Source organism: Agelaius phoeniceus (assembly GCF_051311805.1).
Source record: "Agelaius phoeniceus isolate bAgePho1 chromosome W unlocalized genomic scaffold, bAgePho1.hap1 SUPER_W_unloc_2, whole genome shotgun sequence".
NCBI classification, from domain to species: domain Eukaryota; kingdom Metazoa; phylum Chordata; class Aves; order Passeriformes; family Icteridae; genus Agelaius; species Agelaius phoeniceus.
Window position 1 is genome coordinate 3,587,541 of NW_027509867.1, and position 27,431 is coordinate 3,614,971.

Below are 27,431 nucleotides of genomic sequence, written 5' to 3' on the forward strand. Positions count from 1 at the left end.
TTTGCCACCCTTGCCCTGAAGTCAGGGAACCAGAGAGGTTTGTCACAGCCACCCTCATTGTGACCTTTGGCGCCCAAACAGGGACCATGACACTCAGGGCTCCCTGTGTCAGTCACGTCAGCTGGGGTTAGCTGATGGATAGGCCAGTGCTCCCTGGGATTTTGGATTGTGCCGGGCCCAGCAGATTCATCGTTGCTTCAAGGGACCTTGGCCAGGATCAGCAGGGACAACGACGGTTTCACCTGCATAGGATTGCAGGTGGGTTTGGGGAAATGCAAGACATTTATTGCCCATTTTGCCACTGTGTTTTTACAATATGCACCCACATCCCATAATTGATTTGGGGTGTTCTGGTGGCTCTTCCCCATAAGGCAGAGAAAGAAAAAAATGGGCAGCCAGATGTCCAAAGTAGAAAGGAGCATATATGTATGCTTTAATTCTCACAGATCATGACAAAGTATTTTCAAAGAACAAATTCAAATCAATCATGAGGTGGATCATTAAAAACTTTCCAGAAGCCTCTGCTGAAGAAAACCATACCACTGACATTTTGGGATACACTGGGAGTTAAATTGTACAACCTTTCGATCAAAAGAGACCCAATTGCACCCCACACTCTCCCCATCTTCCACACCATCCTTGACCAGCAAGCAGTGTGTCGAAAACTCAATCCGTTGGTCATTCCTAACTTGGGACCACCGCTCAAACCTGCCTTTCTCAGACCTTCCACGATGGTCCAAGATGGCAATGGCCACACGGTCATGGAGCATCATGCCCTGGAGACTCAAGATGGAAGGAGCCTGAATGTGGCTCAGGAGCCCAACCATCCTCCCTCCATCTTGGCTCCTCCACTTCCTGCTACCACAGCCTTCTCTTCCGCCCTGAACGAACCTCCAGACTCCCCCCCCACACAACTGTGGGTCACGCCCCCACTGTCAATCATCCTCTCCACCCTGGGCCATGCCTCCAGTTAAGGAAGGAGACTGGCAAACAGCATCAAAACTCCTCATTGCCCTGGGATGTTATGAAAGAAGGGGGCAGAATCCCAGGTATCAGCCGTTGGTTTACAGGGAAATGAAGGAGCTGTGTAGGGCAGCTAAAGACCATAGGAAGGACTTACCTGGTTTAAATGGGCAAATGAGGGCCATGTTTACAGCACATGTCTTAACCCCCTATGATTTAAAATATATTATGACCATGTTGTTGTCACCTACAGAATACACCCTGTGGGAAGGGGGATGGAAGTGTTTACTAAATCAATTAACAGCAGACTATGCTAATAATGAGGCAAGGGCGGAATTGACAATCAACCATCTAGCTGGAGAAGGACAACACAGCCTACGAGATGATCAAGCAGCAGGTATCCCCAGAGAAGGATTGGATGATATCAAAGAGATGGCTTTGCAAGCTTTAATCCAGGTATTGGATGGTAGCACCCCCAGTTTGGACTAGCTTGGGTGGCTGCAGCTAAAGCTTTAGGGCAATCAGACCATCCTGGGTGCCTGTTGAGTAAGCAAACCAATGCTGCCTCCCTCACATTGAGTGGCTGCTCTCAGACACAGAGACCATCAGACACGCCACCTTGCAGAACAGCGATAGAGTTTTTACTCTGGGCACATGGGCATGGCTGTGTAGACTCTGAGGGCATGTGCTGCATGAACCTCTCCAGCCACAGCGAGTCAATCCACAAGAGCATTCAGGTACTGAAGGAAGGGTTCAAGAAGCTTCAAGTGGAAAACAAAGACTGGTTCAATAAACTCTTCTAATTCAGCGGACTAAAGGGTTGGATGATATCTAGCTAAAACAGGACTATTCATTCTCTTAGTGGTTGTTGGTGTATTGTTAATTCTCCTGTGTTTGTTTGGGTGCTTTTAGAAAGTCTTAGAAAATTCTTTCAGTTCCATCTTTGTTGTAAAACAGACAGCGGGAAGATACCCAACACAGGATCCTCATGGACTCCTTGGAGGAGAGAATTGGAGGCCAGGAAGGCACAAAAACCTCTCAGAGACTCAGTGTGGGAAGGAAAATTCTTTAAAGGACCTAAAAGTATCCGTAAATCCATAAAGTACCTTAAAACCTGGAGTATCTCAAGGCATTAATGAGCCCCACTGAGTGTCAGTACAAAGCTCTCCAGGGACTCATTAAAGCAGATAATTGGGGCCATGATTGAATAAACCTCTCACAGAGTCTGTATCAAAAGGGAAACACCAAGTACCTTCAAATAACTCAAGTACCCCGAAGCAATAATGAGCCCCACTGAGTGTTGTTACTGAGAGAGCCTCTCCAGGGACTAATTACAGCAGATAATTGGAGGCCATGATTGCACAAACCTCTCAGAGACTCCAAGGCAAAAGCCAAAGTCCTTTGAAAAACCTGCAGTCCCTGCAGGGAGCATTCAGGAGCCCCCAGGGCCATTGCTGAGCAAGGCTCCCCAGGGACTCCTTGCAGCAGATCCTTGAGGCCGCTGGGATGTGGGCTGGGGGGGGATGCTGAGGGCAGCACAAGGGGCTGACAGTGCCCAGCCTGGCTGGGGCTGGGCCAGGAGGCCCCAGGGCCTCAGCACAAGGTGTCTCCTCCCAGCCCTTGCTGGCACAGACCCTGCTGTGCCCCAGGGCACCAAGACTTGGCTTCTCTTTGTCCCCACCTGTCAGCACTGCCTGCAGTTCTCTGCTCTGCCTGGGGCCTGGGGACACTTGCTCAGTCGTGTCCCTCAGTGGGACCCATTAAAAGTCCAAGAAATTTTGAGATGGATTCTGCCTTGGAGTTCTGGAGAGGTTTCTTCAGCTGCCTCTCAGGGACTGATGTTCAGGGCCTGAGCACAAAGCCCCAGAGGCTGATTAAAGTCCTTGTGCTGTGTCTGTGCTGCTGAGCTGGGCTGGGCTCCTGGCACAGAGGCAGCTCCTGCTCACCAAGAAGAGCTTCAAAAGCACATTTCTCTTGATGAGCAGCTCTTGTGCCAGCCCAGCAGGGCTGGGGCACTGCCTGCAGCCAGCCCGGGCACAGCCCAGAGGCACAGAGAGCTTCAATCAGTCAGGGCTGGGAAGGGGCTGAGAAGTGCCTGGGGCACAATCACTGCCAGCCCTTGGCACAGGAACCTCTGGCTGCAGGACAATGCAGCTGCAGCTCCTGGAGCCATCTCCTGCAGCTGGAACATCCCAATGCCTGCAGAGCCTGTGAGTACAACTCTGAGTATTTTTGGGGCAGGGGAGGTGAAAGGTTCATGAAGCTCTGACATGCTCAAGGGTTCTGGTCACTCATAGAATATTTCCAAGTCTAGGATTTTGATAAAATATAAGAAATTTCTTAAGACTTTGTATTCAGTTTCCTACTATTGAAGAATGGTAGGGAGGTGGTGATAAATATTAAAGGATGATTATAAATTTTGACAGTTGCCTGTAATATCTGACCTGGTAAATTTTGCTTATGAATTATTATTTATGAAATTTTGAAAGTTCCCAAGACATCTGAACTGTTACTTTTAGTGACCAATAGGTTCACAGGAGATCCCTAATGTGCTTCCAGCCCCTCTGCCCATGGACAGCAGCAGCATCACCTTTGCTGGAGCCATCAGGCTCAGTCTGAGCTGTCCTTTCTCCAAGCTGCAAACAGAACCTGTCCCCAGCCAGTGCCCTGCAAACAGGCAGGGTTCTGTCAGGCCAAGGAGAGTGCACAGAGATTTGGGGTCTGTGAGTGCTGGCAGGGAGAGATCAGGCACAGGGAAACACCTGCAGGAGGAAAATCTCCAGGAGGCAGAGAGAAGATCAGGCAATGGGAGAAAACAAAGCCCAGCAATGCTGTGGCAGGGAGAGTTTAGAGATGCCCACAGGAGCCCCTGCAGTGCAGCCCCTCCCTCTGAACAAGCCCCCTCCCTCCTGTGCCCCAGCCAAGCCTCTGCCCTCAGGGCCGGGGCTCCAAGGCGTGCAGCCCCTCCTGTGCAGGCAGAGCTGCAGCAGAGCCGTGGGGCAGCTCTGCAGCCCCGGGCCCAGTTCCCTCTGCAGAGCACAGGGCTGGGAGCAGCTGCCTGGCCCTGGGGGCTCTGGCAGGGGGCACAGCTGGCTCAGGGTGACGCTGTCCCCAGGGCCCGGCTCTGGGCAATGCTGTCAGTGCAGCCAGGGAAGGAGCTGCATCTCCCTCAATCCAATGCCATCAGAAGGACACTTGGGAGTCTCCCTGAGATTTCAGTCCAAGCTGGGAGCTTCAGTCCAGGGTGCAAACCTGTCCTAGAGCATCTCTGAGTTGTAAGATTGGTGGGGAAAGGCAGAGGTGTTGTGACACTGAAAATGCTGCTGGGTTGATGAAATGAGAAACGTGAATCCTTGGCTACAAATGTGGAGCTGGGCTGTGGTGGATTCATCTGCTCTCAGCAGTGCCTCTTGGCATTTTAGGGAAAACATTGGATGGTGATCATCCTCCACCTGAGAGAGTTTAAAGCCCAGATAAACTCTGAACAAGTCAGAATGTCAGACAATTTCCCCTCCATCTCTTCTTATCACATTGACTCACAGAACTTGCTCTGTTCTCCCTGACTGCAGAAAGAATGTTGAGGGTTTCTCATATTCAAGAATACCAGGAGACACATGGGAGGGGCCTAAAAAGAAAACCTCAGAACTCTTAAACACAGAAGCATTTAATTTATAATCAAATTAATCTGTGTAGGTTACAGAGGAGGGTGTATGGGAAATGGCTTTGATTTTGGTTACAGGTATCTCCTCTAACACTTCACTGTCCCTTTCTCCACACACAGGTGCCCATGTGCAGCCCCAGCAAATGTCCAACAGCAGCTCCACCAGGCATTTCCTGCTGCTGGCATTGGCAGACACGCGGCAGCTGCAGCTCCTGCACTTCTGCCTCTTGCTGGGCATCTCCCTGGCTGCCCTCCTGGGCAACGGCCTCATCATCAGCGCCGTAGCCTGCGGCCACCACCTGCACACGCCCATGTTCTTCTTCCTGCTCAACCTGGCCCTCAGCGACCTGGGCTCCATCTGCACCACTGTCCCCAAAGCCATGCACAATTCCCTCTGGGACACCAGCAACATCTCCTACACTGGATGTGCTGCTCAGCTCTTTTTTTTTGTTTTCTATGCTCTAACAGAATTTTATCTGCTGACCATCATGTGCTACGACCGCTACGTGTCCATCTGCAAACCCCTGCACTACGGGACCCTCCTGGGCAGCAGAGCTTGTGCCCACATGGCAACAGCTGCCTGGGCCAGTGGCTTCCTCAATGCTCTGCTTCAAACAGCCAATACATTTTCACTGCCCCTGTGCCATGGCAATGCACTTGGACAGTTCTTTTGTGAAATCCCACAGATCCTCAAGCTTTCCTGTTCAAAATCCTACCTCAGGGAATTTGGGCTGATTGCTGTTAGTGTGTGTTCAGCATTTGGCTGTTTTGTGTTCATAGTTTTCTCCTATGTGCAGATCTTCAGGGCTGTGCTGAGGATCCCCTCTGAGCAGGGACGGCACAAAGCCTTTTCCACCTGCCTCCCTCACCTGGCTGTGGTCACACTGTTCCTCAGCACTGGCACATTTGCTCACCTGAAGCCCCCCTCCATGTCCTCCCCATCTCTGGATCTGGCCCTGTCAGTTCTGTACTCGGTGGTGCCTCCAGCCCTGAACCCTCTCATCTACAGCCTGAGGAACCAGGAGCTCAAGGCTGCAGTGTGGAGACTGATGACTGGATACTTTCAGAAACATTAAACTGCTGGCCAATTTCTGCAAATCACTTGCAATAAAAGTCATCTTTGATAGTTCTTGTAGTATTTATTTTGGGGGTTGCTTTTCTTTGTTTTACTTTTTTTCATATTTTCCACAAATAAATGTCATTGTTTGTACCACTTCTCATTTTGTTTCTTCCTCCCACCTTCCCTGTGGCCACAGATTCTGTCAATGAGGGGCTGCGCTCTCGGTGGCTTTAAAGGAATTAAGGATCTCCCAGCAGAGTTTTCTGCAGAGATGCCCTTTTGTTGCCTTCTGTGGAGCTGCAGCAGCAATGTCTGTGTGCAGAGCTGGGGCAGATCAGTGCTGGCCCAGCAGCTGTGCCCAGCAGCAGCAGCAGCATCAGCACCAGGTGTTGCCAGTGCTGCTGCCGTGGCCCTGCCCCGCTGCCCTGGTGGCCCTGGTGTTGCTGCAGGGCCTGAGTGCTCTCGGGGCCGGGCACAGCCCTGGGGGTGGCAGTGCCGGGGCTGCAGCAGGGACAGGCCATGGGCACTGCTGGGGCAGCGCTGACGCCTCAGGCCAGGCCCTGGGGGCTCCAGGCTCCTTGCCCAGGCTCTCTCAAGAACACGGCCAGGCCAATGCTCAGCACAGAAACCCCCGTGAGCAGCCCCAGGCTGGCCGTGGGCAGGCTGGGGGCAAACAGCATGGCTGGGGCTCTGCATGGGCCCTGGGGCAGACGGGAAGGAGCAGCAGAGCAGGGGCTGATCCATGCCCAGTGCGCTGCACAGCCCAGGGCAGCGTCCCAGAGCGTCCTCATGCAGCTGCCAACAACATCCCCCCTCTGCAGCCCTGGCCTCTGCCCCAGCTCACACAGGTGCCCCATCCTTGCAGGCACAGACACGGCAGCACTGCCTCAGCAGCCCCTGTTTGCATTGCACACAGCAGGGCCAGCACCCCCATGCTGTTGCTGTGGGGACATGAACCTGAGGGAGCACAAATGCCATCAGCTCCTGGAGCCAGCAAGGCCTGCGGGACACCAGGGAAACCACTCAGCTTTGTCCTGGCCTCTGCACTCAGCCAGAAAGTTTGTTCCCATCAGCTGGGAGTTTCCTGTGTCACTGCAGACACTGTTGCTCAGAGCCAGGGCTGCCTGGCAGCCACCCCCAAACTGCCCTGAGCATTTCCTTGGCTGCACCTTTGCTTTCTTTACTCCTTCTGCTACAAATTTCTTCCTCTTGCCCACCCCAGGAGGCCCAGCACTGGACACAGCACTCGAGGTGCTGCCCAACCAGTGCCCAGCACAGGGTAAGAATCCCTGCCCTGCTCCTGCTGGCCACACCATTCCTGATCCAGGCCAGGAGTCATTGGCCTTCTCGGCCACCTGGGCACACTGCTGCCTCATGTCCAGCCTGCTGTCCATCAGTCCCTGCAGGTCCCTTTCTGCCTGGCTGCTCTCCAGCCACTCTGTCCCCAGCCTGTAGTGCTGCAGGGGTTGTTGTGGCCAAAGTGCAGGACCTGGCACTGGGACTTGTTCAACCTCACCTTGTTGGATTTGGCCCCTGGATCCAGCCTGTCCAGGGCCCTGTGCAGAGACCCCCTACCCTCCAGCAGATCCACACTCCAAGACAACTTGGTGTCACCAGGGTTCCATGAGGCCCCAGAGTGTCCCAAAGATCCCCGTGATTCCATGAGGCCTCCCAGTGTCACAATGTCCCTTTGGTTCCATGGGATCCCTTGGTGTCACAAAGTCCCTTGGATCCTTGGGCCCTGCAGTGTCACAATGGATCCTTGGTTCCATGAGGTCTGGCAGTGCAGCAATGCTCTCCTTGGTTCCACAGTGTCACAATGGCCTCTTGGTCCCAAGGGTCACCACGGTGTCAAACATGTTTCCTTCATTCCAGGAGTCCCTGAGGAGCAACCCTGGCCCCTTGCTTCCATGGGGCCCTGCAGTGTCACAATGGCCCCATTGTGACACCAGGTCCTGCTCTGTCACAATGCTTTGCATGGTTGCACAGGGCCCTGCAGGGTCACAGTGGCCTCTTGGTTCCAGGAGGCCTCAGAGTGCCACAATGAATTTCTTGGTGCTGCAGTGTGACAATGGAGCCCTGGTGACACAAGATCCTGCAGTGTCACCAGCGACCCTTGGTTCCATGGGACACCACAGGGTCACAATTGTTCCCTCAGTTCCCAGTGTCCTTGCAATGGAGCAATGGCCCCTTGATTTCATTGTCTCCAGGCTCTCCCAAGGGTCTCCTTGGTTCCACAGTCGCACAATGGCCCCTTGGTTCCACAAGTCACAGTGGCCTCTATGGTTCCACCAGGCCCCAGACTGTCACCATGGACTCCTTGCTTCCATCCAGCCCCACAGTGTCACCATGGCCCCTTGGCTCTGTGCTGCCATGTTGTACACAGTGTCACCATGGTCCTCTTGGTGACACCAGGCCCCGCAGTGTCACAATGGCCCCTTGCTTCCCCAGGCCCTGCAGTGTCACAATCATCAGAGAATCAATCAGGCTGCAAAAAATGTCGGAGAGCATCAAGTCCAACCTGGGACCCAACACCACCTTGTCACCCAGGCCATGGCACTAATTGCCACATCCAGTCTTTCCTTAAAAACCTCCAAGGACAGCGACTCACCCAACTCCCTGGGCAGCCCATTCCAAAGCCCAGGGTTCCTATGTGTGATTCCAATGTGAAGATTTGTAAAGAATATTTCCTAATATCTAGCCTAAACATCTCCTGGTGCAGGTTTAGGTTGTGTTGTCTTGTCCTGTCAGTGTTCCCTTGGAGAAGAGCCCGACCCCCACCTGGCTGCACCCTCCTTTCAGGGACTTGTAGAGAGTGATGAGGTCTCCCCTGAGCCTCCTCTTCTCCACGATAAACAACCCCAACACCCTCAGCCGCTCCTCACAGGACTTCTGCTCCAGACCCCTCCCCAGCCTTGTTGCCCTTCTCTGGACACGCTCCAGCCCTTCCATGTCCTTCCTAAATTGGGGGGCCCAGAACTGGACACAGCACTCCAGGTGCTGCCCAACCAGTGCTGAGCACAGGGGAAGAATCCCTGCCCTGCTCCTGCTGGCCACACCATTCCTGATCCATACAAGTGCCAGGGGTTGGATGAGGGAAATGGTGGGGAGGGGGTGGGGACAAAGTGTTATTGATTGTGATTGATTGTCAGCCATGAAGGGTCTTGATTTTCATATCTGTTCAGACTGCATTAGAAGGTGCTTGGGGTAAATATCAATTGGACATTAGAATTCCATTCTGAAATTTGTCTAACTTACCAGAGAATATTTGAAAACTAAAATTATTCCCAGGGGCTTTTCTTGTTCAGGTGTTTTGAACAAATATTTATGAGCTTTTCTCACTGAATTCCTGAAGTGAAGAGCACAAGAAAGAAGAGGCCTCTGGAGTAGTAAAACTCATCAGCAAACACCAAGTGGCTGAGGATCCATGCCCATGAGAGCAGCAATGAACAGAAATGGGCACAACTTTGTGGCTGTCCCAGCTTTGGCATGGGCCCTGGGCCTGGAGCAGGAGCAGCTCTTGAGAGCCCCAAGGCCGGGGCTCTTGTGCTGCCCTGGGCAGATGGGATGGCAGCAGGGGCTGCAGAGCTCTCAGCACCTCAGGCCGAGGGGAGCAGGGCAGCCAGGGAGCCTCCTTTGGCCTTGGCCAAGCACCTTCCCCCATGGCTGGGGCTGAGTCCTGTGGCAGCTGCAGCTGCTGCTGTGCCCATGGCAGGGGCTGAGGCCGTGGGGCCAGTGGCCAGAGCAGCCTGGGCTGAGCAGAGCTGTGGGGCCAGAGCCGGCTGGGCTGGGCTGGGCTCAGAGAGGCCCTTGGTGCTGCCCAGAGCTCAGGGCAGCTGGCAGAGCTTGCAGGGAGCTGGGCTGGGCTCTGAGAGCCTGGCCCAGAAACCATCAGTGTCCATCTCAGCCTGGCTGAGCGTGCAGGGGCAGGACTCAGGCCAGGCCTTGTGGGGCAGGGCAAGCGCCTGTGCAAGGCATTGCAAACAGGCAAGTGGCCCAGAGAGGAGGCTGCTCTGTGCCCTTGGTGGCATGGACAGAGCAGGGAGGGGGCCCAGGACATTTGTCAGCGCCAGCCTCTGTGCCCATGCGTTGGCAGTCCTGGCTGCTGAGCCCAGCTTTGGCCTGGGCTGAGTTTGGCTGTGGCCCAGCTCCATCCTCCGGTGGGGCCTGTTCCCGGCCATGGCCAGCCCTGGCTGCCTCTCTGCTGGCCCAGAGGCCAGCAGAGCCCGGGGCAGGGCTGTCTGTGCAGCCCCACAGGTGCCACGGGCTCTGCAGGAGCTGGCAGAGGCTGCCCAGCAGGGAGGCCATGGGGCACAGAGCCCCAAGGCTGCTGTGGGCACCACGGCACAGGGGCCGCTCCCAGCCGCAATGCTCCTGGCCTGGGCTGGGCCTGCACAGGGGCTGGGCCACCATGGCTGGGCCAGCACAGGGCCACAAAGGGGCCACGCAGCCGCTGCCGGGGCTGACAGCAAGGCCAGGCACACACAAGCAATTGCTGAGCATGGCCTGCGCTGCCCAGGCCTGACTGTGCCAAAGGCAGAGCTCAGCTGCCCTCGGGGGCTGCAGCAACACTCCAGAGCCCAAAGAGCCTCCATGGCTGTGCTGGAGACCAAGGCTGCAGCAGGGAAATGCAGGGCTGCTGCGGGATGGGGAGGACATTGAATTCCAGCACACACCTCAGCTCTCTGATGATCCCAGCACCATGCTGGGCCCTGTTTCAGACTGGAGCAGAGCAGATGTGGATGGGACAGGAGCCCTGTGGGGCTGTCAGGGACCTGCAGTTTGCAAGGTGCTCTGCTCTCCCTCAGGTGCTCTTGGAGAGATCCAATCCCAGCTGGGCACCTCAGGGCACAAGTGGCACTGCCTCTTCATGGGCACACAGTCTGCCTGGAAAGGGGCACAGGTGTTAATGTCTGTTAGTTTCATAATATGCAAGCAAATCTTCTTTATCTGGGTCATTTGAGTCCTTTTAAGAAATGGCAATGTTTTCCCATCAGGAACAGGAATTTCCTGGATCTACTGGATTTTTCTAATAATGGCAGAAGAAGAAATACTGATCTTTCCCTCTACTCCTGTCACCAATATTCAGTCTAATATTTCCTCTCGCTCTTCCTTCACGTGTTTTCAGCTCTCTTGTTTGAATGGCCATGTCTAAGGGCATCTCTTCACTAGGCTCTCTGGAACTTTATTCTTCCCATTCCCTCAAGATTCTCTCCTCCAGATGCTCTCTGGTCATTCAAGTGCCTGTCAAATGACTGGTTTCATGCTTTGAGCTTCAGCGAGTTGTCCAGTCTTTCTGAAGTTCAAATAAATACCACATTAGTCAACATCTTAATTGTGTTTCTATCTATCACAGAATTACCTTTCCTTATGTCTCTGTCTAAAACTATGCCGGTACAGAAATCGCTTGGGTACGGTGGACATGTCAGATGCTGCTGGGACATCCCGGAGAGCTGAGGCAAGAGCTGTGATGGTTATTAAACTGTTCAAATGTTCATCTTCTGTTTGCTGGCAAGAAACCTTTCTGTGCCCCTGAGTGTCACCAGGCCCTGAGCCCAAAGGACACAAACCTGATGAGTTGTGGTTCCCACTGCAGGGGCTGCACTTGGACCTTGGCTCTGCACAGGAGAGCTCTTCATCCCCTTTCTCTCTTTTGCTCCCTCTGGGCATGGAGGGAGCTCCTGACTTCAGCCTGTGACTCATGTGTGCAAAGAGCAAATCTGGGCAGAATCGGGGCAGGGAGGGTTTGGGGGGCCCTGGGATCTGTGCTGGGCACAGAAGGTGTTTTCCATTGCTCTGAGACTGTCTGCTGTGCAAAGTGGATTGAATATCCAGCAGAGGAATGACTTTTGCATTTGATGGAGCTGTGCCTTCCCTTGGCTTTGTTGGCTGACAAGAAATGAACATCCCTCTGTGTCTCGGGCAGCTCCTTCTCCAAGGAAAGCAGGTGGGAGTTGGAGCCAAGGAGCTGAAAGCTGCAGGTGCAGCCTGGGCTGGAGGGAGCTCAGATTTGCACAAGGCTGCTCTGAGTGCCAGGGCTTGGATGGGGGAAATGGTGGGCTGGGGGTAGGGACAGAGTCTGATTGATTGTCAGCCATGAGGGGTCTTGATTTTCATATCTATTCCAACTGCATGACGAGGTACTTGGATTCAGTGTCAATTGGAGATTTCTATTAACAGGGAAAAAAACCCCAAAACTAAACATGACCTAAAAAATATTTTCTCACTGTCTTTGTAAATAGATTTGAACACACTACTGAAATCGGTCGAATAAACCACTGATGATTTGAAAACTGAAATCAAATTATTCCCAGAGGCTTGGCTTGTTAAGGTGTTCTGAATGTTAATGAGCCCTGGGACACTGAATTCCTGCACTCAAGAGCTGAAGGCTGAACAAGCCTCTGGAGCAGGGAAATTCAGCAGCAGCCTCCAAGTTGCTGAGGATGTCAGCAGCCCCCAGTGAGGCCATCCCTGCCCAGAGACCGTGGGGGAATGGGCAGACAAGGAGAGCGTCCCTGGGGCTGGGGCAGCACAACTCAGAGGCACCAGCGGCTCCAGCTGGGCAATGGAGTGTGGAATGTGGCTGGGAAAGCCCTGCCTGGGCTGGGCCAAGCAGGACACACAAGCCCTGACCCACATCCCGGAAACAGCTCTCTCACGGAGACATTTAAAAGGAATTTACATTTGTTTGTGTCCTTTAAATGGGACACACTGGAGAAATTCTGACACGAGATCCTCAGGAGCTCAAAAGAACTAAACAGCCTTTACTAGTAATGTTAGAAAATTATGGAAACTTGGCAAATGGTTTGATATGACATTCAATGAAAAACAAAAACCTCTTGTCAAAGCATTAAATTGGACCATTCACCTTCACAAACTCTAAGCCTGTGCAGTTTTAACTTACTCATGATTTGCAAGAGAACAGAAATAGAAGAAATAGACACAGATAGAGAAAAACAAAAAATATATTGAGAAGCACACACACAGCTTCCAACTCCTGAATTCCAGCAGTGTTCAGATGGAAATTCCAAGAGTAGGTAGTGGCAAGATGTGTGCTTGCCTTATGGTCAGCCTTCAATACCCCTTGGTCTCCCTGGGCCCTTCCCCCAGGTGGGGCTTGGGCTCATTTGGTGCCTCAGGAGCTGAGCTGGGGGCTGCAGAGGTGGCTGTGGAGCATTGCCTGTGCTGTGCCAGGGACTGGCAGCCACTGCTGGGCTGGGATAGAGGCTCTGGGGGGATTGGGGTTCCAGGGCAGGGCAGGGCTGGGCTTCCAGGGCAGGGCAAGGCTGGACCTGCCCCTTCCTCCCCCACACATGAAATGTTTTGACACAACAATCTCCTCCAGGCTGTCACAATAGGGAATGTTGGAGGTGAAATCCCAATTCTGACCATGGGCACCTGGATCAGAAGGACAGTCCTTTTCCATAGGAATGAAAGCATGGAGCTCCAGGGTTTCAGCAGCAGATGAGAAAAGCCCCTCAAGATGCCAAGGCCAGCTAGACCAGTCAGGTGGTCCCTGGGAGGCCGAACCAGCCAGACCTGTTCGATGTTCCCTTGGCTTTATGGTGCCCCTTAATGTCTTAACAGTGCCTTGATTCCATGGGGTCCAGCAGTGTCACAATGGACCCTTGGTTCAATTGGGTTCCACACCGTTGCAGTGTGTCCAAGGTTCCAGAAGGCCCTGCATTGTCACAATGGACTTTTGAGCCGTGAGTGTTTGCAGTGTCACAATGGTCTCCTTTGGCTCCACAGTGCCACAATGGACCACTGATGACAGGAGGCCCCTCTGTGTCACCCTGGAGCTTTGGTTCCACACAGCCCTGCAGTGTCACAGTGGTCTCCTTTGGTTCCCAGTGTCACAATGGACCCCTGATGACACCAGGCCCTGCAGAGTCACAATGGACTTCTGGTTCCATGCAGCCCTGCAGTGTCACAAAGGCCTCTTGATTTCACCAGGCCCAACAGTATCACAATGGTCCTCTTGGATCTGTGGGGTCCCCCAGGGTCACAATGGGCTCACTGGTTCCATGAGGCCTCAGAGTGTCACAATGCTTTGCTTATTCTATGAGTCCTCATAGTGTCACAATGGTCTCCAGGATTCCATGAGCCCCCTCAGTGTCACAATGGTCTCCTTGGTTCCATGGTGCCCCACAGGGTCAAAATGACCCCTTGGCTCATGAGGCCATCAAGTACCTTAATGGTCTCTCCATGATTTCATGAGGCCTTGAAATGTCACAATGAACCTTTGGCTCCATGGGGTCTCGCAGTGTCACAATGGCCCCTTGGTCCCATGACACCTCAAAGTGTCACAATGGTCTCCACGGTTCCATGAGGCCCTACGGTGTCACAATGGACCCTTGGTCTGATGGGGCCTCTCAGTGGTCACAATGATCCGAACATTCCATGGAGCCACACAGCGTCAGTACAGTCCCCTTGGTTCCATGAGGCCCATCAATGTCACAGTGCTCTCCATGATTCCATGAGGCCCCACAGTGTCACAGTGGTCCCTTGGTTCCATGGGCCCTGTGCTGCTGCATTCCCCCCTCCCCTTCTCAGGCCGCCCTGCCAGATGAGAAATGCTCCTTGGGGCTCGGCCTTGGCCAACAGTCCCTGGGCTCAGCTCCTCTGCAGCTCATCACAAACACTGTCTGCTCCAGGCACTGCTGCTGCCCAACCAGCTCCTGCTTTCTGGAGGAGCAGCCCTGGGAACTGCTTTTGTTCCCTCCGTGCCACAACATCCCTGTTCTCACCCTGCCAAAGAAAGCTGTTGGTGCCCAGTGCGGCCAGGATGAACCATTGCTGGGACTGAAGCCCCTCTCTTGGGGCCCTGCAAACAGCGCTCCAAAAGGAGCCCTTGGAGCTCTCCTGGGCCAGCGACTCCCTCTGAGTGGGGCCTCTCCCAGCCGGGAACTCTCCTGTTTGCTGCTCTCGGGGATCCCCAACAACGACGGAGCCTGGGCCGATCCCCCCACTCCTCCAGGCTCAACTCTTCACCCGCTGGGGAGATGCCAAAGGATCCACAGGGAGCATTTCCTGCCCTCAGGGGAATTTCTCCCAGGTGCCTTGCACTGACTCTTTGTGTCTGTGTGCACACAGGAGTGCCCATGCTGGGGAAATGTGGCAGAAATGCTGCTCTCTGAGGGCTTTGAGTGCCTTGGATAGCTGAGCCAGTCAGGCCTGTAAGTAAGAGTGAGTCACAAGCTGTAAGCTGAGTTAAATGCTGCTAAGATGCTCTTTTGCTAAGTAATGAAGTTTAATGTAAGTTATAAGCTAAGTTGAATATTAAGTGTTATTGCAGAGTGAAATCATTAAGTCCTAGGTTATAAGTAAGGTGAAATACTTTTCTTTTGCTAAATGCTGAAGTCTAAGTAATCAGTCAAGGCCTGTTAATTTTGAGCTCAGTTTAGCTTTTAGGCTGCATTCCTTTTATCCTTGCCCTCACTGTCTTTTTAGAACACAGGTGCACAAGCACACGCAGTTCTTGGTTCATTTTCGGTTCGATTGCCTGGATTTTGTTTTGTTTTGTTGTTGCTTTGTTTCCTTGGTGTGCCTGAAGTGTCCAGTCAGGAGCAGAGTGATTCTTGCCAGGGAACTCTGTGATGCTGTCCCTTAATATTAAATCTGGTTTTGGCTGATCCCTGGCTGGGGATATTTTAAGCGCTCTCAGCCCCTTGTTTGTAACAGGGTGAAGGAGTCCTGGCCCAGGCTCTGGGCCTGGGGGACACGGGGACGCTGCCGGGGGGTCCCTGTCCCCCTGTGCCACCCCCAGGGCCCTGGTCCCCCGTCCCCGTGTCAGGCTCTGGGGTCGATCTCGTGGAACATCCTCTGGGGGAGGCTGTGGCGCCGGGGGCGGGGGGACCTGGGGGGACAGGGGACCCCACTGTGCATGAACAGGGTTGGACTGCTCTGGGGGGAACTGTGAGGGGGGCCGGGGCAGAGTGACCTCCCCAGGGACCTCACACAGCCCCTGTGATGTGACACAGCCTCCTGTGATTTCACACAGCCCCTGTGATGTCACCCACCTCTTTTGCGATGTCACACAGCCCCTCTGGTGTCACAGAGCCATCTCTGTGATGTCACCCTGGAATGTAATGCAGCTGCAATGTGATGGCTCAGAAGTCTCTGTGATCTCAGAAAGTCACCCTGTGATGTCAGTCTGTTCTGTGATGTCACAGCCTGCTCCATGATGTTACACAGCCACCCAGTGTTGTCACAGCACACTCTCTGATGTCACAGAGCCACTCTCTGTGATGGCAGGATCTGCTCTATGGCCTCACACCCTGCTCTATGATGTCACAGCCAGCTCTGTGATGTCACAACCCCCTCAGTGATGTCACAAAACCCTCTCTGTGATGTCATACTGACACTCTGTAATGTCAGAGCTCACACTTTGACCTCACAGCCCCCTCTATGATGTCACACAGCCATGCCATGATCTCACAGCCTGCTCTGTGATGTCACACAGTTCCCTTTATGATCCTGTAGCTGCTCAATGACCTCACACAACAAACTCTGTGATGTCAGAGCCCAATCTGTGACCTCACACAGCCCACTCTGTGCTGTCACACTGCCCCTTGATGACATCACAGCTGCTCTGTGCCTCCATGACACAGCCACAGAGGAGCTGCTGTGACACAGCCCCCTCTGGGACATGCCACAGCCCCTGCTAGTGCTGAGCCCCTGTGAGCTCTGTCTGTGCCCTGCTGGTGTCCCTGGGGGCCCTGGCAGTGCCCCAGCCCTGCTGGGCTGTGCACAGGAGCTGCTCCTGGCCAGAGCTGTCTCTCTGCAGCTCTGCTGCCCTTGCCAGGAGCTGCCTCTGGGCCAGGAGCCCGGCCCAGCTCAGCAGCACAGACACAGCACAAGGACTGTAATGACCCTCTGGGGCTTTGGTGCTCTTTGTGTCTGCCATGGCCAAAGTGCTGCCCAAGTTGGCTCTGGCAGGGCTGTCTTGCAGCTGCTGCCCATCCCTGTGCCCTGTGCAGCCCAGGCTGTCCTACGGTGTCCCTGCCCTGCGCCTCTGTCCCTGCAGGCTGTGGGCATCCCCTGGCTGCCCCACTTGGCTGGGCCCTTCCTTTGCTGACAGCTCTGCCTCCTGACTGCCTCTGCCTGCCCACACAAAGCTTTGGGCTTGATATCAAAAGGGTTAATTTAATCTTTACTGTGCCTGTGAACTTTCAGCACAGTAACAAGCCATGCAGGGGCTGCTTTCCCAGCAAGGATGGTTGGAAGACAAGAAGGCATCTGGCTCAATAAGTAGTGGCAGAAAAAAGAAGGACTGAAACTGGGAACTTGGGGTGGATTTTATGGTAATGGGTAAATTGTAATACACATTTAATGACGCTGGTAGAATTACATGTCCACATAGGGTTAGGAGTTATCCCTCACTAGACCTCAGGCCTGAATAAATGATACCCTCTTAAACAGCAATTTAGTGGTAATGAGTCTTATTTTGATATTTCGGCTATTTGATTGTGGCGAGGCCTCACAGAACCAAACTCATGGAACAAATGGTCCATTGTGACAACATGGAACCCCATGGAACCAAAATCCATTTTGGCACATTGGGGCCACATTGAACCAATGGTCCATTGTGATACTGCAGATCCAAGGAGACCATTGTGACACTGGAAACCTCTGGGAACCACGGGGCCATTCTGACACAGCATGGCCTGGTGGAACCATGGGTCCATTGTGACACTGCAGAACCTCACAGAACTAAGGTGACCATTTTCTACTACGGAACCTCATGGAACAAATGGTCCATGGAGACCCTGCAGAACCAAGGAGACTGCTGTGGGCAGTGTGAAAGCTCATGGAACCAGAAGTCCTTTGTGACACAGCAAGGCCTTATGGAACCAAGGGTCCGTTGTTACACTCTGTGGCCTCATGGAACCATGAGCCATTGTGACACAGCGTGGCCACATGGAGCCAAGGGGCCACTGTGACACTGCAGATCCAAGGAAACCATTGTGACTGAGGAACCTTATGGAACCGAGAGTCCATTGTTCCACTGTGGGGCCCTGTGGAACCAAGGGGGCCACAGCAACTTTGTGGAGCCTCATGGAACAATGGAGACTGTTCTGACACTTTGGGACCCACTGGAACCAAGGGGCCATTATAGCATGGCAGGGCCTCATGGAACCAAGGGGACTCCAGTGATCCCTGTGGGTCTCCGTGGGATGAAGGGTCCAATGGAGCCAAGGAGACCATTGTGACACTCTGGGGCCTCATGGAACCAAAGGTCCAGTGTGGCAGTCTGGGGCCTCATGGAACCATGGAGGCCATTTTTATACTTGGAGGCCTTGTGAAATCAAAGGGCCTTTGTGGCACTTCAGAGCCTCTTGGAGCCAAGGGGACCATAGTGACACTGTGGGGCTCAGTGAAACCAATGGTCTGTTGTGACACTGCAAGGCTTTATAGAATCATGGAGACCATGGTGACACTACAAGGCCTCATGGACCAGGGGGCCATTGTGACACTACAAGGTCTCATGGAACCAAGGGGCCATTGTGACTCTGAGGAACCCAATAGAACCAAGGGGCCATTTTGAGATTCTGCATCCTCATGGAACCAAGGGGCCATTGCGGCATTCTCAGTCCCATGGAAACAAGGAAACCATTTTGACACTGCAAGGCCTCATGGAAGCAAGGGGCCATTGTGCCACTGTGGAGCCAAGGAGACCATTGTTATATCACTGGGCCTCATGGAAACAAAGATCTGTTGTGATCCTACAAGGCCTCATGGAACCAAAGGGTAATTGTGATGCTGGAGGGCTCCAAGGATCCAAGAACATGGAACAGGTCTGGCTGGCTGGGCCTCCTGGGGGCTGCCTGACTGGTCCAGCTGACTTTGGCAGGTTGAGGGTCACTTCTCATCAGCCCCTGAAACCCTGGAGTTGTGTGCTTTCCTTCCTGTGGGAAAGAACTGTCCTTCTCCTCCAGGGGTTCATGGCTGAAATTGGGATTCCTCCTCCAAATTTGATTATATCCAAGGATTATTCCCATATGTCACCTGGAGGGACAGACAGCTCTGGCTGGCCTTGGCCTCTTGGGGGCCACCTCTCATCTGCCTTCAATACACCGGAGGCCTGTGCTTTTCTTCTCATGGAAAAAAACATCTTTCAAGTCCAGGCATCCATGGCCAAAACTGAGAATTCGCCTCCAGAATTCCTTAAATCCAATGACAGCTCCAGACAAAAGCTTCCAGGACTATCTAGGTTCCCTCGGCTTCCTAAGGGCAAGCTCTCATCTCCCTTTGAAGCACTGGGGTTCTATACTTTCCTTCCTATGGAAAAGAATTGTCCTTCTTGTCCAGAGCCCAATAGACAAAAGTGGGGTTTGGCCTCCCAAATTCTGTCTCTCCAAGGACTCTCCCCTGACAACAGATCTGGCTGTCTTGGCCTCCTTGGGGCTGCCTCTAATCAGCCTTTGGAACACTGGGGCTCTGTCCTTTCCTTCTTTTGGAGAACTGTCATTCCAGTCCAGGAACCCGTGGCTGAAATGGAATTCCACACCCACGACTCCCCATATATCCAAGGGTTGCTTTCAGACAAAAGCTGCAAGGACAGACAGGTCTGGTTTGCCTTGGCCTCTGGTGACTGCTTCTCATCTGCCTTCAAACCCTGGGGTTCTGTGGTTTCCTTCCTATAGAAAAGAACTGTCCCTCTTGTCCAGGCACTCTTGGCCTCAGGCACTTGAACCACTATATAGGGATGTTGGGATGGATGAAAGTTTGACAAGAAAGTCTCACAGATATGTATCCTTGGCAGAAAGATTTTTGAATGTAGAATCTGAAGAAGGAATAGAAATGAAAGCAAGTTTTGATATAAAAGAAAAGAATTGCTGGAGTGGTCTTACTGGATAGCTAAGAAGGCAAAGTATATGTTAGTTAGAAAGGGTTTTTATGACTTAGAGCAAAGGATAAACCCACGTCAAACAAGAAGATGTTTTTACCAAGCAGAAAGATAGCACAGGCAAACAAGTCAGCAAATGCTGCAGGTAGAAAAAAGGTCTCAGAATTTTCCACTGCAAGAAAACTGGAAAACAACTTCTAGCTTAAACTGTAATGTACTAACTTTTAGTGACTGGAGAATACTAACATGAATATGGTAATTATAGTAGTTACAATTGGCTATAGATAAAAGTATAGGTATAGATTGGTTCTACTGTATTAAGATGCTCAGCAAAGAAAAGTATATAATGCATTTGTAACCTAAACTAAGGGTCTCCAGGCCTGCAGCTGGAGCTGACAGCTGTGGGCACAGCTCTGTCACCCACGACCCTGGACTGCTGTAACACCTTGCAAACAATAAACTGCATTTTGAAGAGCTGCCTGGAGTGCCACATCCCTCATTTTGGCTCTCACAAACGGATGTTTCCCGGATCTACCAGTGCCCAGATCCAGAAATTTCCTGGTGCTGGTGCAGCCCAAGTGCAGCAATTTGCAGGCAAAAAAAGCCAAAATCTGGCAATTTTCCATTGCTGGCTCTGTCGCTGCCCAGACCTGGAGTTGCCCAGCACTGACATTGCCCAGATGCAGAAATTTCCCAGTGCTGGCAAAGCCCAAGTGCAGCAATTTGCTGGCACAGAAATCCAAAACCCGGCAAATACCTGGGTCTGGCACCACCCAGATCTGGTGTTTTCCAGCACTGCCAGTGTCCAGACCTGGCAATTTCCTGGTGCTGGCACAGCCCAATTCCAGCAATTTGCTGGCAAAGAAAGCCAAAATCAAGCAAATACCTGGTTCCTAAAGCAACGCAATCTTGTGTTTGCTGACACCGCCAGTGCCCAGATCCAGAATTTTTCAGATGCCTGCACAGCATAATTCCAGCAATTCGCTGGCACAGAAGGTTAACATTTAGCAATTTCCCGGTGTTGGCACATTCCCCACCCAGATCTGGTGTGCGCTGGCACTGCCAGTGCCCACATCTGGCAATTTCCTGGTGCCAGCACCTCCCAAATGCAGCAATTTTCTGGCAAAGAAAGCCAAAGCCCAGCAGCTTCCTGGTGCAGACACTGGCATCACTCAGATCTGGTGTGTTGGGGGGCCTCAGCTTAATACTGTGGGAAAACCCTCTTTATTTAGGGTCAGCAGGAGCTCCCGGCCATAATCCTCTTGTTCAGTTATGCAGATTGTTACTAGAAAGTTCTGAGTTCTCTTTGCTATCATTGGTTCCTTTTTACTGCAAAAAGTGTAATATTCTTAATCGTTCCTTCCTCTTGGGTCCTTCTCTCAGATCCCACCTTTAACCCCTTGTCCTAGATTGCTAAGCAATGTGTATTCCATTTACCATCTGTTAGGGCTATGGCAGTTGTATTCTGGGAATTGGGCAGTTTTCTTATCTCTTCCCCCAACCAATCCTCCCTCCGGGGAGACACCTGATGTTAATGGCCATTGAATGTCACTGCATGACTGATAAAATTACAGCATCCCACTGCGAGATGCTCCGCCCAGAGGGAGGAGCCAAGCATTCCCAACTGGATATAATCTGAGATCTTGGGACACCAGAGCATTTCCACTGGATTCCCAGAGGAACAGCTGCTCTTCCACTGGATCTTCAAAGGAAGACTGACTACACCCTTTTCTACAGGATCACTGCTCCAACAGAACCACACCTGCTGCCCCAGGAGGACTGCAGCCACAATCCAACTGGACTGCTACCAACACCCTGACCCACAGGGTGTCATGTTGTATTCTGACTCTGTCAGTGTTGTTTTGATTTACTGCATTGTTTATTTTTTTTCTTCCCTAATAAAAGAACTGTTATTCCTGCTCCCATATCTTTGCCTGAGAGCCCCCCCTTCATTTCAAATTTATAACAATTAGGAGGGAGGGGGTTTACAGTTTCCACTTCAGGGCAGGCTCCTGCCTTCCTTAGCAGACACCTGTCTTTCCAAACCAAGACACCCTCCCCATAAATAAATGTATAAATATCCCTGCTAGACCCTGGACCCAGGCTTTTTTCTGCTTTGCTCTCTGTACTGTGCACGCCGTCCTGTTTGTTGTGTTTGCCTTCATTAAAGTTCTGTTTCCAGAGCACCAGATGAAAGCAGTCTCTGTCTGTAAAGTGGCCAGAGCTGGTTCTCAGGGAAACCACTGGCCAATGGTCCGGACGAGGGCCAGAAGGTTTCACTGGTGTTTGCTGGCACTGCCAGTGCCCACATCTGGAAATTTCCCTATTCTGACACAGCCCAAGTGCAGCAGCAATTTACTGGCACAGAAATCCAAAACCCTGCAACTTTCTGCTGCTGGGTCTGGCACCACCCACATCTTGTGTTTGCTGCGCCAGTGCCCAGATTTGGAAATTTCCTGGTGCCAGCAGAGCCCAAATCCAGCAGATTTCTGTCGCTGGCAACGACACCACTCAGATCTGGTGTTTGCTGGCAGTGCCAGTGCCCAGATCTGAAAACTTCCTGGTGCTGGCACAGCCCAAGTCCAGTGATTTGCTGGCACAGTAAGCCAAAATTTGGCAATTTCCAGGTTCTGGCTCCAGCACCATCCAGATCTGGTGTTTGCTGGGACTGACAGTGCCCAGATTTGGAAATTTCCCAATGCCTTCACAGCCCAGGTCCAGCAATTTGGTTTTAGCTAGCTTAGGCAGAGAAGTTCCTGGGACTGTGACTTTGCTTTTTCTTGGAATTGTTTAAACCTGCTCTGGACTGAAAACCCAGAAAAACACCAGCAGCTCACACCTGTGGCCCACCGAGCTCTGGGACGCTGCATTCCAGTGCCCGAGAAGAGACTTAGAAGAGACCGAGTGAGCCAACTACAACCCACAAAAAGGATTTTCTGAATTTGCCATCTCTTCAGCACTGTCAGAGGTTTTATTTAATATTATTCAGTATTCATGCTTGTGAATAGTTTATTTGTTAAATAAACTGGGGTTTTTTCACTTTTCTCGAGGGAAGTCTTTTCCTGAACTAGTAGGGGGAGGGGCTGCTTGAACTTGCTTTCGAGACGGACCCCTTTTGGAGGTTTCCTCCCCAGATTTGCCCTAAGCCAGCACAAACAGTCATCATGAAAATTTCACCAGTGGCATAATTTCCTGCTGGCAAATCTTGGGACAGAAGCTTGACCTTGTTCTCCATGAGACATTCTTGGGAAGAGCAGACAGGAGAAGATTCCTGGAAAACTGAAACAGCTTTCCAGAAGGGAAATGAAAATGAAAGAAACAATCCAAGATCTTTTCCCCTATTTATTTCTATGCTCCCCTTTTCCATGTTGCATTACTTCTCCATCCCAGGAATTCCAGATGCACCGCACCTCTAAGATCGGTGACTTAGTGATTTTTAGACACTCGAAAATACCATGAGCCACACAGAGTTTTCCTTCCCCTGGTTTTACTGGAAGGCAACACTGGAGATGTAAGGGCAGTGCTGGGGTCAGGTAGGAATCCTACAGCAAGGAAAGGTGGCCCGACAGTGTTTGACCCTCAGCCAGGCCAATGCAGAGCAGCAAGCGAGGGGATTGCTGTGCCAGTGTGCAGGAGTCAGGGCTCTGCATCTGGGCTCACCGCTGCAAAGTTCCCGTGTTTGGACAGACTCAGGGGCTGTGCCCGGGGCGCGCGGGGCTCGAACGTGGGGCTCGTGGGGCGAGCGGGGAACGGACACGGGGACGAACGGCCCCGGTGCTTCAGTTGCAGCGGCGGCAGCGGCGGCAGCAGCAGCGGCGGCAGCAGCAGCGACAGCAGCAGCAGCGACAGCAGCAGAACAGATATTTTAGATCACTTTTTCTTTCTTTCTCTTTCTCTTTTTCCTTCTCTTTCTGTTTTTCCTTCTGTTTTTCTTTCTCTCCCTTTCCCTCGGTCGGGGACCCTTCTCTCGGGGTCCCTTGCCCGGCGTCCCTCTCCTCCCCCCGCCTCCCTCTCCCCTGCCGGGCCGGGCCATGCCCCCGGCCCGCCCCCGGCCCCGGGCGGGGCTGCCCCGTGCCCGGCCCCGGCCGTCCCGCCGCGCTCTCGCCTCCGCCCGGCTCTGGCCGTACTGGCGGTGGCGCTGCTGGGCGGGCGTCAGTGCCTAGTACGGGGGCGGCATCGCCGCCCTTCGGCTCCGCCTGGCCCGAGCCCGGCCCCGCCCCCGAGGCAGGCTTCAGTCCCGGCCCCGTCCCCGGCCCCGACCCCGGGCCCGGCTCCTCCCGGGGCCCGCGGAGGACACAGGCGGCGCGGCCGCTGCCGCCGCCTCCGCTGCGGCTTCCCCGGCCCGAGCTCCGCCGCTCGGCAGCGCGGCCGCCGGCCCCGAGCCTCCCGTGCCGCGTTCCAAAGAGCGAACGCCTGGGCATGGCCCGCCCGGGGCGGCTGAGGGGCGCTCGGGGGCCGTTGCTGGCCCCGGGCCGAGCGCTGACAGCCGCGTCCCGCCCGCAGGGAAGGCGCACGAGGCCCTGCAGGAGCGGTACCGAGTGGGTTCGCTGCTGGGGCGCGGAGGATTCGGCAGCGTCTTCGCGGCCACGCGGCTCTCGGACGGCGCCCCGGTGAGCGGCGGGGCCGGCGGCGGGCGCAGGAGGAGGGGGCGGAGGAGGAGGAGGAGGAGGATGGGGCTGGGCAGGGCGGGCGGCGAGCTGAGCCCGCTGCTGTCCTTGGCTTGCAGGTGGCCATCAAAAGGGTGCCACGGAACCGCGTCCGGCACTGGGGCGAGCTGGTGAGTGAGCGGGGCCAGCGGCAGCAGCCGGGGCTGCCGGGCGGGGATGAGCCGAGGCCCGGCACGGTGGAAGCCGCCAGGACGCCTCGAGGGAGAGCGGGCGTGGGTCCAGCGCAGGGCGCAGAGCATCCCGGGCTGGCTGAGGGCTCCCCGAGCCCCGGCACGGCATCGGCCCCACTGAGGGCATCGTGCTCCTCCCGCAGCCCGACGGCAGCAGGGCCCCGCTGGAGGTCGTGCTGCAGGCCAAGGTGTCCACTGGCTTCCCTGGTGTGGTGCAGCTGCTGGAGTGGCTTGAGCTGCCCAACCACATCGTGATGGTGCTGGAGCGGCCAGAGCGGTGTCAGGACCTGCAGCGTTTCATTGGGGCACGGCGGTTCCTGCCCGAGGAGGTGGCGCGGGCGCTGTTCCGCCAGGTGCTGGAGGCCGTGCGGCACTGCACCAGCTGCGGGGTCCTGCACCGCGACATCAAGCCCGAGAACATCCTGCTCGACCTGCACACCGGGAAGGCCAAACTGATTGACTTTGGCTGTGGCACCTACCTGCAAGACACAGCCTACACCCACTTTGCAGGTGAGCCCACGTAAGGGTGTACTCCTGGTCCCGGGATCTCATGGCCCAACATCTCCCAGCCCAAGCTGGCTGTGGCAGAGGGGATTCTCCCTTTTGCTGCCAGTCAGGGGACTGAGTCTTCAGCTGAGTTGCTTTAGAGCGGGGCTGGGTGGGGAGCCATCTTCCAGCCCTGCTGGCAGCCTTTGCCAGCCACTCTGCCCAGGGCTGGGGCTGAGCTGGGGCAGCCAGCCCGACCAAAACCCCCATGGGGGTAGCAGAGAGCGGGTCTGACCCCATGCCCCGGATGGTTTGGTGTGCAGGCAAGGAAGGGCTTGGACTGCTCCGCTCCCCTTGTTTGCCTTGGCTTATTAACATTTTTGGGGGCCATGCAGATGGGGAGGAGAGTGGGTTTTCTCCACCACTGGGTGGGTTTTTCCTTTGTGTGTCATGGTTGGGCCTTCCCAGGGTTTCTGCTGCCCTCTTCCAGCACCTGTGGCTTCTTTTCCAGCCCCGAGTTTGTACACAAGTCCCAGGTGCTGGCGAGAGGGCAGCGCTCACCCCGTGTGCCTCTGGGGCAGCCCCCACATGGCCAGGGATGCTGGGGCCGGGCTCTGGGAGCAGCAGCATCCCCCTGCTGAGCTGTGTCTGTGTTCCACAGGAACCCTGTCCTACAGCCCACCAGAGTGGATCCAGCACCAACGCTACCACGGCGAGGCAGCGACAATCTGGTCCCTGGGCCTCCTGCTGTGCCACCTGGTCATGGGCAAGCACCCGTTCAGGAGGGGCCAGGAGATCATCCGGGGGCGGATCTTGTTCCCACAATGGCTCTCTCAAGGTGGATCCTCATCTCTGGGCACGGGGGGAATCCCAGTGCTGGGAGACAGCAGCGGGCTCGTGGGCATCCCACTCTGGCAGCTGCTGAGGAGGTGGCACAGGTCCTGCTCTCCTGCTCTCCTCCAAACAGATCATCCATGGGGAAGTTTAGGCCCAGCTCTGGGCACACCCAGCATGGCCTGGGCACACCCAGCATGGCCTGGGCACAGGAACAGGGGGGCAACTTCTCCAACTGACAAGTGATTTCTGGTTTCTCTCCCCAGAATGCCAGGATATCATTAAGAGGTGTTTGTCCATGCAACCCTCAGACAGGCCGTCCTTAGAAGAGCTTTTCTGCCATCCTTGGGTGCTCAGAGGGTGTTCCTCTGCCCTAGAAGATGGGAGAGATCCACGTGCACAGTTGGATCCAGGGGCCTGGCAGGTACCAGCTCCACACATCTCTTGGCACTCAGTGGCAAAGCAAACCAGGCTGGTTTTGTGCTGCCTGTAGCTCTGAGCAGGGTCAGCAGAAGGGAACACGCAGCTCTTGGGCTGGAGCTGAGCTGGAGGCCTGGTGTGGCAAGCACTGGTGGCCACCATCCCCCCTGGTTTGGTTTGTCTGGTTCATGGATGGCTGGGGCCCTGGGCAGAGCCCTGACAGCCTGGTCTGGCCCCAGGGAAGGAGCAGGAGCCCCTGGAGAAGCTGTACCGGGTGGGGCTGCTGCTGGAGACACCAAGGACAACCTCAAGGGTGACAATCTCTTCCTCGGCCTGGCCAGCTGAAGATGATGGACTTGGATTCTGGCACCTTCTTCAAAGCCAGGCTCCAGGCCCAATTTGCAGGTGAGTCCACAGGCAGGGGGATGCTCCCAGCTCTGGGCCTGGCACGGCCTGGCCGGGCACCAAAGGTTCCCCCTTTGCTGGGGCAGATGCAATGAATTCTTCAGTCGCTGCCCAGCTGCTTTTTGGCTCTGGGCAGCTGCTGAGGGCTGGATGTGCCGTGGCTGGCTGCAGGCTGGGCACATGTCCTGCCCTCCTGCTCTGCTGCCAAAGGCAGCAGGGATGGGCAGCTCTGGGCACAGCTCTGGGCACAGCCAGCACGGCCTGGGCCCCGCAGGCCTTGGCACAAGGGCACAGGAGCCCTCAGCTGACGGGCACTTTCTGCTTTCTCTCCTTGCAGCCGGGCTCTGCGGCTGCTGAGGCTGCTCTGGGCTCTGCCAGGGCTCTGCTGGGCTCAGCCCTGGGCCCAGCTGGGCTGGCTCTGCCCTCACATTGCTCTGACAGCTCTGCATCAGACGAGCCCGTTGCGAGCACAGCGCCTGAGCTTTCTGCTTTGGCAGCTGAGTGAGACTCTGCTGCAGGCCCAGAGATTGCAGCTGGGGACACACATCCAATTGGCAAGGACCCAAACTCTCCACAGTCCCAGCTGAACGCCTGCATCTGCACAGGGTGTTTTGTCTGTCCCATTCTTCCTTCTTGATTGGCTGGAATTGTGCAGTTGCACTTTCTTCCTCCTCTAGCAGTGCCACGAGTGGGCCAAAGCTGGCGAGTGGGCCGTGCTCCTGAGGCAGTGCAGTCTGGAGCTGGTGGATGGAGAATTGCCCTTCTGCACTGCCAAACCAGAGCAAAATCCTGCAAATGGGACTTGGTGTCTTTAGAAATCCCTGACAGTTTCAATGGGAATGTGCAGCTTATTCACAGGGTGAGAAGGAAGGTCATCTTCTAAAGGATTTTGGGTTTGACAGCGTTTCCATTC

At 54.4% G+C, this 27,431-nt stretch overlaps 1 protein-coding gene across 1 annotated transcript in view; it reads left to right on the forward strand.

The window, feature by feature from the left end:
- Positions 1–731: 731 nt before the first annotated feature.
- LOC143692667 (serine/threonine-protein kinase pim-1-like) overlaps positions 732–27,431 on the forward strand; it is a 37,999-nt gene continuing 11,299 nt past the window's right edge. Inside the window, exons 1-6 of the mRNA XM_077172915.1 lie at positions 732–806; positions 23,979–24,146; positions 24,263–24,313; positions 24,517–24,883; positions 25,521–25,697; positions 25,960–26,117. Coding sequence (XP_077029030.1) covers positions 732–806; positions 23,979–24,146; positions 24,263–24,313; positions 24,517–24,883; positions 25,521–25,697; positions 25,960–26,117 — 996 coding nt within the window. The remainder of the gene's footprint in view (positions 807–23,978; positions 24,147–24,262; positions 24,314–24,516; positions 24,884–25,520; positions 25,698–25,959; positions 26,118–27,431) is intronic.